The sequence below is a fragment of the Ruditapes philippinarum genome, unplaced genomic scaffold, assembly GCF_026571515.1.
Source record: "Ruditapes philippinarum isolate M1 unplaced genomic scaffold, ASM2657151v2 ctg8429_1_1_1_1, whole genome shotgun sequence".
In the NCBI taxonomy this organism is placed as follows: Eukaryota; Metazoa; Mollusca; class Bivalvia; order Venerida; family Veneridae; genus Ruditapes; species Ruditapes philippinarum.
Genome location: NW_026858479.1, coordinates 27345 through 39286, shown reverse-complemented (window position 1 = coordinate 39286; position 11942 = coordinate 27345). Strand labels below are relative to the sequence as shown.

Genomic DNA, 11942 nt, shown 5'->3' with positions numbered 1-11942 from the left:
GAAGTCAACAAATAATTTGATAAATGACCTTTACAAAAGTTAATAAAGCCAATGGTAGGATACTACGTCATCGCGCGCCTGCTAAATGCTCCCACTCGGACCATTTTTAGCATAAAACCCGTCGACTCGGAGGTAAAATACAATTTTATTAAAAGAAATAGTAAGAGTATCAAAAAAGATAATTAAGCGCACCAAAGAAAGGCAATTGTACTTGAGATAATTGTAAAAAAGAGTTTATAGATTTATTGCCTGGTTTAGGCCTGAAAACGGTAGAACAGTCCACACATCAAGTAACAATTTCGCAAGATAACATAATTGTTGAAGCAAATGCTAAAATGAAAGCATATGTAATACTACTACAATGTATACAGGGTAAGTGCCTGCAAGTGTTGTCTGGTTCAAGAACTAAAACATGCATATGTAGGATCTCACACGAGGTGCAATGTAAGGAAATATTTCATTTACAGTAGAAATCATTCTTACGACCACCCCGGAATTAAGGCTAACCTCCTCATATTTACATGTATATATTATTTACGATTATCGCACAAATGTGTTTTTAATTTATCACTCAGGCATACCGGCCTTCCTGTTTATACGTATTAAAGCAAATAAAGCAAATAAAACTGTAAATTACTCTACAATATAATTGACATCTTTGTCTTAAATGTACAATACTCGACGATTACAATAAAAAAGTGCTGCTGTGTACGAGTCCAACAGAATCTTAAACCACTATAGTACTAAACAATGTGAAATGACTTCTTTATAAAACACCACCATTTGTTTTTACATCTCAACAATACTCAACACATTGTTCATTTAAAGTCTTATAGTCCTAGTTTTGTTGCTGGCAATAATTTTGAATCATCCATTCGGATCCAATACCAACACAAGCCAAGTGCACCTTTTTATGCCCCCACAATAGGTAACTGTTCTTTCTCTTTGATGTCATTCATCCCGTAATGCTTTTATGTGGCTATTTTCTTTTGGGTGGCTAAAAGAAGCAATAGAGAGAACAATAGAGTAGCCACATAATTACTGTCCTGTGAGAACGTCCGTCCGTCCGTCTGTCCGTCCGCACTCACAGGAGAGTAATTATGTGGCTAGAGGGACAATAGGTAACTGTTCTTTCTCTTTGATGTCATTCATTCCGTAATGCTTTTATGTGGCTATTTTCTTTTGTGTGGCTAAAAAGAACAATAGAGAGAACAATATAGTAGCCACATAATTACTGTCCTGTGAGAACTTCCGTCCGTCTGTCCGTACGTCCCGAAATCTTGTGAACGCAACTCCTCTTAAACCGGATGGCAGATTGTGCTTAAACTTTCAGGGATGAACAACCTTAATGTGTAGATGGTAGTAAATGAAGGATTGTTTTTGCTGTGACCAAATTTAACAGAATTGTAACCCTTTGTTGATTTTTTCACTATATACTATGTAGAAATTTTGTGAACGCAACTCCTCTTAAACCGAATGGCAGATTTTGCTTAAACTTCCATGGATGAACAACCTTAATGTGTAGATGGTAGTAAAGGAAGGAATTTTTGCTGCGACCAAATTTAATAGAAATATGGCCCTTCGTTGATTTTTTTTTCATTATAAACCATATAGAAATTTTGTGAACGCAACTCCTCTTAAACCGGATTGCAGATTTTGCTTAAACTTCCAGGGATGAACAACGTTAATGTGTAGATTGCAGTAAAGGAAGGAATTTGTGCTGCGACCAAATTTAACAGAATTATGGTCCTTTGTTAATGTTCTCACTATATACTATGTAGAAATTTTGTGAACGCAACTCCTCTTAAACCGGATGGCAGATTTTGCTTAAACTTCCAGGGATGAACAACCTTAATGTGTAGATGGTAGTAAAGGAAGGAATTTTTGCTGCGACCAAATTTAACAGAATTATGGCCCTTTGTTGATTTTTAGTTTTCAACTTGTGGCACATGTAGTCCAAAAAATATGTGACTTAGAGTCATAAAATTGACAGAACAGTGGTGTGTGGGGGCATCCGTGTCCTATGGACACATTTCTAGTTTATAAAGTGATCCTGTCAGTTGAAACTTTGGCATGACGCCTTGTTCCTGCCCGACGACGTCTTTCTTCAGAATCAAAGAAGTGACCTCTGTAAAAAGAAGAAAACAATAAATGTCGCCAAACACATGTTACTTATTGGAGAAATTGCGAAAATTGTGAAAATAATCCATAAAAGCTTAACAGAGCAATGTGCTTTCGAAATCTGTATATATTTGGGTCCGAGTGGGAGCATCTCTGAAATCGAGTCCGAGTGAGAGCATTTTCCTTTCTTTTAAATAAGAAAAACTGACGTTTGAATAGAAATATTTGAAACCAATCTAGAAAAATGTGTAAACATGACCCGGTTTATATCCTGGTACGTTAAAAATAAATTTGAAGAAGGTTTTCAACCTTATTTCTTTTATGTTTCGGGAAAAGTCCGAGTGGGAGCATTCAGAGAAAAACACTTATCCCGATTTCAGGCCTGAACGAGGCAATAAATCTACAAACTGTTTTTTTTTACAATTATCTCAAGTACTATAGCCATTCTTTGCTGCGCTACATGATTTTTTGATAGTTCTCCAGTTTCAGGGCAACAAGCATTTATTTAATCTATAGGTCATAGTTATTACAGTATAGTACACAGCATACGACTGTTTTTTTTTCAGTCTCAGTACAATAGACAACATAAGACTGATTGCCAGTTACAAGGCTATTTACTGCATTTTATAATTTCTTAGTTTTCATAACTGCTTCCAGGTAACAGAACCACTGACGGCATAAGACTTCTCAATAGTGTAAGGGCAAATTAATGTACAATAGTGAAAGTGCAACAAAATATTACATGATTGCACGCTTATTCTGTTGAAGTTTTGTTAATAATAACCTTTAATACGGTATCATGTAAACAGTGGAGTACCTGGGTCAAGCAATGTCAAAGATAATAAATCTTCTGTTTATATCAGTTTAATTGGCAACCTTTTTTTCTTTGGTCATAATGTTATCATGACACGAACTTAAAATACAAAACATGTATATTACTAACAACAATGACATAGTTTTAATGATCAAACAAAAAGGTTTTCCTTGCAAAGCCCAATTTTTTCAATTCCTTTGGATTTTCATATTAACATTTACTTGGGTAAGGGGAACTGTCGTGAAATTTAGCCTTCTGATATGGGAATAGCTGAAAATAAATTAAAATCCTTTCAATGTTGAATACCATCTTTATTAGACCTAAAGAAATTAACGAGACTTGCATCGAAATAAAATCAAATTCTTAAATAATGATCACATTTATCATTTATGTTTTATCATATACGGTCGGTATATCACAGGCATTGTATTAACAGTTCAAAAATGTCTCGCAGTCAATTTTATTATGAAATTGTCGCATGCACTTTGATACACTTTCTTAAAACATGTTTAACTACCAAAGGAATATTGTAACGTTTTTAATAAAATTTGGAGGTCCCCTCTCTCAGAATTGCGTATTAGGATTCATTTTTTGTACAAAATTACGTAACAAGAAACGGTAAATAATTAATTTGTTAAATAGGTAACTCCCGCTCAATCACTACTCGGTTTCGATGATAGATAATTTTCAGTTTCAAAAAACAATATGCTCATATCCGAAAACTTATCTGTTACTAACGGTGTGCTTTTAAAGCATCGCATATCAAAAATGGTATTCACCTCATGATACTGCCAATATCTTATTGCACACTTAGGTATAGCGAACTGCCTGTGTCTTTGCTGCATGTATTACATGATTTTATTACAATTTGATCATATAAATCTAATTTTGATATGCAGATTTCAAACGAAAACACGTCTACATACATGTAAATGAATGAGCAGTTAAACATAAAATAGAACTTAAATTTGTATGAACAATTTGATTGTTAAACAACTGATCTAAAATGAGAGCAACTCCAATCTGCTGACAGCATTACGATTTTTTATTTAGAATAATTCAGGATTAAAAAATATTTGATAAAGGTTCATATAAGGAATATTTCTGACAAACAATTAACTTTTGAGAAGCTTTTTAATATAATTACGAAGTTCAAACAGACAATAAGCAGATTTTTGAAAGATTAAATTTGTTTTAAACAGTTACTGTTAATTATATCATTAGACGGACACTTAAATAAACTGTGACTTAAAATCTGATCATTTGATAGTAATAATAGAAAATGATGCAATATATAACATTTGTATCATAGTTTGGAGACATTTCTATTGAAAATGTGTCAGAGTTAAATTGTATACCAATGCATGCACGGCGCGTTAACTGGAGTGCTGAACTCCAGTTACCACACTGTCTTTAGGGATAAAACTTAACATTTGTACTGGGATCTATTTACTGTGACGACAGGGAACGGGATAACGTTCAAAAGGCATATTCAGATGCTCTAACATTACTCACTTTTATCTTGGTTTTCATATTGTGACAGGGAGCGTGTGTTTGCAACAAAAGAGAAAGAATATCATGACGATCGGCAATGAGATTTATAATCAGGAACTATGCCACCCCATACAGTTCAGATAGCCTCGTGTTTCGGTGATCTTTCTATTACTAGTTTGTCTTTGCGCTTATTACATTTCAGATCAGAGGCCGGTTCATGTTACAGATATGTTCAGAGATCTACGGAAACATGTACACATTTGTGGGGATGGAATCCTGAATACTGTAAATCAAAGTGATGTGTTTATGAATACTCTCCTAAACTATATATAGCTAACTGTTTTTAATATGTGATGTTTTTTAAGGCCCCCTAAGAAGAAGAGGGGTTTATTTTTTGCTAATGTCGGTCTGTCTGTCTGTCGGTCCGTCGGTCTGTCCGTCGGAAGACCACATGGTTTCCGCTGATTATTTTAAAAATTATTTATCACAAAGTCTTTATTTTTCACATGGTGATTAGTCATAACTAGTAGATGACCTCTATTGATTTCTGGGTCACTAAGTCAAAGGCCAAGGTCACAGGGGCCTTAAATGTCAAAATGGTTTCCGCTGATTATCTTGAAAAATATTCATCACAAAGTCTTCATATTTCAAATATAAATTGGTCATAACTAGTAGATGACCCCTATTGGTTTTGGGATCATTAGGTGAAAGGTCAAGGTCACTAGGCCTCAAATGTCAGAATGGTTTCCGCTCATTATTTTGGTTGCAATTAATCGCAAAATCTTGATATTTCAAATATTGATTGGTCATAACTAGTAGATGACCCCTATTGATTTTTGGGTCACAATGTCAAAGGTCAAGGGCACAGGGGCCTTGAGTGGTAATGATTTCCGCTTATTATTTTGGTTACTATTTATCACAAAGTCTTCATATTTCACATTTTGATTGGTCATAACTAGTAGATGACCCCTATTGAATTTAGAATAACAAAGTCAAAGGTCAAGGTCACAGGGGCCTTGAATGGTAATATGATTTCTGCTTATTATCATGATTACTATTTATCACTAAGTATTTACAATTCACATATTGATTGGTCATAACTAGTAGATGACCTCTATTGAGTCACTAGGTCAAAAGTCAAGGTCATAGGGGCCTTAAATGTCAGAATGGTTTCAGCTGATTTATCATGAAAAGTATTCATCACAAAGTCTACATGTTTAACATATTGATTGGACATAACCAGTAGATGACCCCTATTGATTTTGGGTCACTAGGTCAAAGGACAAGGTCACAGGGCCTTTAAATGTCAGAATGATTTCCGCTCATTATCTTGGTTACAATTCATCACAAAGTCTTCCAATTTCACATATTGGTCATAACTAGTAGAGGACCCTTATTGATTTTGGGATCACTAGGCCAAAGGTCAAGGTCACAGAGGCCTTGAATGTTAATATGATTTCCGCTTATTATCTTGGTAACTATTTAAAACAAAGTCTTCATATTCACATATTGATTGATTACTAGTACATGACCCCTGTTGATTTATGGGTATCCAGGTCAAAGGTCAAGGTCACAGGGTCCTTGAATAGTAGAGGATTTCAGCTCATTATCTTGAAATTGAATACCCTAATGTACCCATTTGTGGCAAGTTTCTCTTACAAAATTACCAATAATGTGAGTCAGGGCATATGTGTCGTTCGACATTTCTTTTTATTTTTGCTTTCACTTATACATGTATTTATCATAATTTCCTTTAAATAAATATTTCTATAAGTAAAAAAAGTAATAATGATTGAACGAAACAAAAATAAAAAAATAATGCACTTATGATACAATATAAAATCTACGTATATTATAAAAAGAATACCCCACTGTTTTTAATAACTCGCCGTTTCCGATACAATATGAACGATACACGATATGGAAAACTTCCATAGTCACATTGATTATTGATTACTTTGCATTGTTAAAAATGTGAAATTGAACAAGATTATGGTAGAATACCAATATATCGTTTTACCTATTAACTGATCATTTACAATCAGATGTACTTATGTTACTTAAATATTTTAATTTATATCAATTTCTCTTTAGAATTAGGTTTCGCGTATCTGCTAAAAATGGAGGGAAAGTCATATATGAAGACACAAATTCTTTTTATGCCCCATATCAAAAAAGATATTATTACCTTAACGTAAATCGACATTTGCAACGCTCGAACTTGAATTCGACGAAGTACCACCAACTCATTGTTTTGAATACAACGAAACATGTTCAACGGATGCACTAAAAGCTGATGATTTTGTTACTAAGGTGACATTTTTATTATAACATTCTAACTGAAACGATTTTTGTCAAAACTGACTGATACATTTGTTCCAGATTTATTTTCCAGAATATGCAAACTTTGTAAACACTTTGCTCTATAAAAAGACATAATTATACACGTTCAAAAAACTTGATATTTTTGGATATATGTCTTCGTTGTTTTATATATACAATTGAAAAAAGTTGGAACAAACACATTTGAGTGTCACGATTCCAATATGCATTGCAATCATTGGGCTTTTTATGGCTCCGAAAATAGTATGTATATGGGTAATATTTTTAATAATTTGAACATTTCAAAATAGAGAAAAACGAATCCCTTTAAGTACGCTCAAATCGCAAATATTGAAAATGTTTGAGGCTATTAAACATTGAAATGGTAAAATTTGAATTTAGAAGGTGTGCCCATACGAAGGTAACCATATAATCTTCACGGTGATACGTGCGTGCCATTAAATGAAGAATGCGTTTGGTCTTCAATTTAAAGAACAGGTGTGCAAATTGAATTAATTTAAATATTAACGAAAAAGGAATAGATAATTATATTTGTCGTATGAGTTACACATGTATATACGCAATTGATATTCTATTTGATATTCTATATGACAATGAGTTGTATTACTTTTAGCAAAATTTGACAGTTTATTGGTCTGGATGGAACGATGTAGATTCCGGTATTGACTGGTTTGAATTTAATATCTACTACCTAGAATCAATAGATAACGGTCCCCTTCAGTACAGAAATATGTTGCCAGCAACCATTATAGACACTAAACTGGTTTGTTTAGATTTGAACAATATATATTAGAACAATCTCTTATGTTTCTTACGTGATATTGTTTCAATATTTTGAACATTTTGCATTTATTAATATTTGGAGTCATGCACCATAAATAAAAGCATTGTCTGATCAACGTTTTTTAAGTAAAATAAACATTGTCCTATAATTTGTTAGTTTGAATGTTTTTGTTAATTTCATTTTGTAAGCAAATATGTAATAATAACTAAAGAAATAAAACAACTGTTACAATAACTAGTTAGAAAAAACTAACATCTTGGGACATTACAAAAGTATCTGCTTCACAGAATTCGGCGGAACTGAAATTGGAAGAACCAGGACCTTATTCTATAGAAATGAAGGTGCATGATCGTGTAAAGAATGCAAAAGTTACAAGAAGAATCATCATGTATGATAATGCATCAGTCGTTGAACTTGTTGGCAATAAAAGTTGTAGAATTATTCAAGCTCAACCTACAGGATGGGTCAATAAGTTCAGCGATCAAATAGAAATAGTTTGGACTGGAAGATTTCGTAATATGAGACATAACAATGGAGGGTGGCTGAATGAAGTTCAAGACTCGGAAAACGTCGCCAAAATCCTTGATGATCAGAATGCAAGATCAAAAAGAACCATTGAAGAATTGCCAAACGTTTACGGTACAAATTTATACATTTTATCACAACAAACCAATATATAAAGTCTGAATGTAATAAGCGTTTTTCTACCCTCTTTTTATTTATTATTCAACAATGATTTGAATGACATTCATCAATGTGTTAGGAATGTCTTGCGAAGTTTCAAATCGGTATTAAATTTTTTCGTTTTTTTTTCTCTGAGCAGGAATTATACGATTTGAAATTGCCCGGACACAAGAGCTTTTTGGCACAGTAGATTACAAAACATTTTATCGTATACCTGATGATTATGTTTTACTGGAGAAGATGGTACTCACAGATTTGCAGTTAACTGATGGCAAGAAGGTGACATACACTATTCGAGGAGTGGATGTATTTGGAGAATTCGCAGAAGACAACATTTCATTCATGATAGATCTTTCTCCACCAGTTATAGAACATCTATGGCTACGAAAGGGGAATTTAATCAATATAAGCATGCATAACATGTTAGATTTGTCAGATCTTATGTAAGTATTTCATAGTGAATAGTTGATTTTAAAGAAGGTATAAAGATTTAGAACATTAAACATTGAAGAATAAGATGTAACTAAAATCAAACAATTTAACTAAAGTTTTCTACGGACGGCTGATATAAAGTATATAATAAGTTAATTAAATTGAATTAACCACATTGTAAAATAACACACTCAATACTAGATAACCGCAATTTACATCAGCAATTTGTACGCCATTCGTATAATTACAAGTGTTGCAGTTTATTTCAAAGATAATATAAAACCAATTATATAGACCATAGCTAAATATCTTAAAAATAAAGTAACGATTAATAGCCTTCAATTTCAGATTAAGCTATATTAATTAATATTCTAGAATTGAATGGGAAACATTTGATATAAATAGCGGAATAAGTGAAATGTCGTGGACAATTTTTGAAAATTTGACAAATCATGATATCATATAACCATTTCTATTTTAAAAAGGGAATGTCCACTCATTCCCAATTCACGTACCAATTATGGCCAAATTACACTACAAAAAGGATGCCCTTTTTGCCATTTTTGAGAAAGAAAAGAACAAAGACAAGCAAAAAATCAACATAAATGTATTTGTATCTTTTAATTAACAGTGATTTAATTGACATAACTCAGTGTTAAGCCAGCTTAACAAAATCAAACAAGCTCTTACCTTGACAACAGTAATTTAATTATGAAGAATTGTTAAGATGGCTTAACAAATAATAAAACAAAGCTACATACTAATAAATTTGTGAAAAAAAAACACAACAATAACTCAACTGATGTTAACTGAAGAAAAATGTTACGCCGGCTTAACAATATCTTATAGGATATAAATAACAAAATTTATCATTTCATAAGATAAAAATTTACCAGATAAAATGTTACGCCGGCTTAACAAATATTGAAATCCAAGTGAAATTACAACACAAAATTTCAAACTGTAAGTTAATTTGTTACGCCAGCTTAACAAAATCAAAAAATCATTTTCATTAGATGAAGAAAAATGTTACGCCGGCTTAACAAATTCTCATTAACAAATTCTCAAATCCAAGTTGTATTACAGCACAAAATTTCAAACTGTAAGTTACTTTGTTACGCCGGCTTAACAAAATAAAAAAATCATTTTCATTAGATGAAGAAAAATGTTACGCCGGCTTAACAATATCTTATACCATATAAATAACAAAATTTATCATTTCATAAGATAAAAATTAACCAGATAAAATGTTATGCCGGCTTAACATTATCAAAAATCACTTTCACAACATAAAGAAAATGTTACGCCGGCTTAACAATTTCTCAAATCAAATAAATATTTCAAAGAAAATTTCAAACTGTGAGACAAATTGTTATGCCGGCTTAACAAAATGGAAAATATTTTTAATTGTAAGATAAATAATTCCATTACATGAAGAAAAATGTTACGCCGGCTTAACAAATATTGAAATCCAAGTGGAATTACAACACAAAATTTCAAACTGTAAGTTAATTTGTTACGCCGGCTTAACAAAATCAAAAAATCATTTTCATTAGATGAAGAAAAATGTTACGCCGGCTTAACAAATTCTCAAATCCAAGTTGTATTACAGCACAAAATTTCAAACTGTAAGTTAATTTGTTACGCCGGCTTAACAAAATCAAAAAATCATTTTCATTAGATGAAGAAAAATGTTACGCCGGCTTAACAAATTCTCAAATCCAAGTTGTATTACAGCACAAAATTTCAAACTGTAAGTTAATTTGTTACGCCGGCTTAACAAAATCAAAAAATCATTTTCATTAGATGAAGAAAAATGTTACGCCGGCTTAACAAATTCTCAAATCCAAGTGGTTTTACAGCACAAAATTTCAAACTGTAAGTTAATTTGTTACGCCGGCTTAACAAAATAAAAAAATCATTTTCATTAGATGAAGAAAAATGTTACGCCGGCGTAACAAATTCTCAAATCCAAGTTGTATTACAGCACAAAATTTCAAACTGTAAGTTAATTTGTTACGCCAGCTTAACAAAATCAAAAATTTATTTTCATTAGATGAAGAAAAATGTTACGCCGGCTTAACAATATCTCAAATCAAATAAATATTTCAATGAAAATTTCAAACTGTGAGACAAACTGTTATGCCGGCTTAACAAAATGGAAAATAATTTAATTGTAAGATTAATTATTTTCATTAGATGAAGAAAAATGTTACGCCGGCTTAACAGATATTGAAATCCAAGTGGAATTACAACACAAAATTTCAAACTGTAAGTTAATTTGTTACGCCGGCTTAACAAAATCAAAAAATCATTTTCATTAGATGAAGAAAAATGTTACGCCGGCTTAACAAATTCTCAAATGCAAGTTGTATTACAGCACAAAATTTCAAACTGTAAGTTAATTTGTTACGCCGGCTTAACAAAATCAAAAAATCATTTTCATTAGATGAAGAAAAATGTTACGCCGGCTTAACAAATTCTCAAATCCAAGTTGTATTACAGCACAAAATTTCAAACTGTAAGTTAATTTGTTACGCCAGCTTAACAAAATCAAAAAATTATTTTCATTAGATGAAGAAAAATGTTACGCCGGCTTAACAATTTCTCAAATCAAATAAATATTTCAAAGAAAATTTCAAACTGTGAGACAAACTGTTATGCCGGCTTAACAAAATGGAAAATAATTTAAATTGTAAGATAAATAATTTCCATTAGATGAAGAAAAATGTTACGCCGGCTTATCAAATTCTCAAATCCAAGTGGAATCACAGCACAAAATTTCAAACTGTAAGTTAATTTGTTACGCCAGCTTAACAAAATCAAAAATTATTTTCCTTAGATGAAGAAAAATGTTACGCCAGCTTATCAAATTCTCAAATCCAAGTGGAATTACAGCACACAATTTCAAACTGTAAGTTAAATTGTTATGCCGGCTTAACAAAATAAAAAAATCATTTTCATTAGATGAAGGAAAATGTTACGCCAGCTAAACAAATTCTCAAATCCAAGTGGAATTACAGCCTGTAAGTTAAATTGTTACGCCAGCTTAACAAAATCAAAAATTATTTTCATTAGATGAAGAAAAATGTTACGCCAGCTTAACAAATTCTCAAATCAAAGTGGAATTACAGCCTGTAAGTTAAATTGTTATGCCGGCTTAACAAAATCAAAAAATCATTTTCCTTACATGTAGAAAAATGTTAAGCTGGCTTAACAAATTATCAAATCCAAGTGGAATTACAGCCTGTAAGTTAAATTGTTATGCCG

The 11942-nt window shown here is 32.0% G+C and overlaps 1 protein-coding gene across 1 annotated transcript; it reads left to right on the top strand.

Annotated features, from left to right (window-relative positions):
• Positions 1-6526: 6526 nt before the first annotated feature.
• LOC132753287 (uncharacterized) lies at positions 6527-9138 on the top strand. Its single transcript, XM_060743741.1, has 5 exons — positions 6527-6742; positions 7386-7535; positions 7844-8195; positions 8380-8683; positions 9048-9138. Exons 2-5 carry the CDS (start codon positions 7503-7505, stop codon positions 9136-9138), a joined length of 780 nt encoding a protein of 259 aa, XP_060599724.1. The 5' UTR covers positions 6527-6742; positions 7386-7502.
• The last annotated feature ends 2804 nt before the right edge of the window (positions 9139-11942 follow it).

Bases quoted from the DNA above. Each gene is read 5' to 3' on its own strand.
- LOC132753287 (XM_060743741.1), top strand. From the start codon at position 7,503: ATGTTGCCAGCAACCATTATAGACACTAAACTG. The intron at 7,536-7,843 runs GTTTGTTTAGAT...TCTGCTTCACAG, and splicing joins CCATTATAGACACTAAACTG to AATTCGGCGGAACTGAAATT. The intron at 8,196-8,379 runs GTACAAATTTAT...TTCTCTGAGCAG, and splicing joins AGAATTGCCAAACGTTTACG to GAATTATACGATTTGAAATT.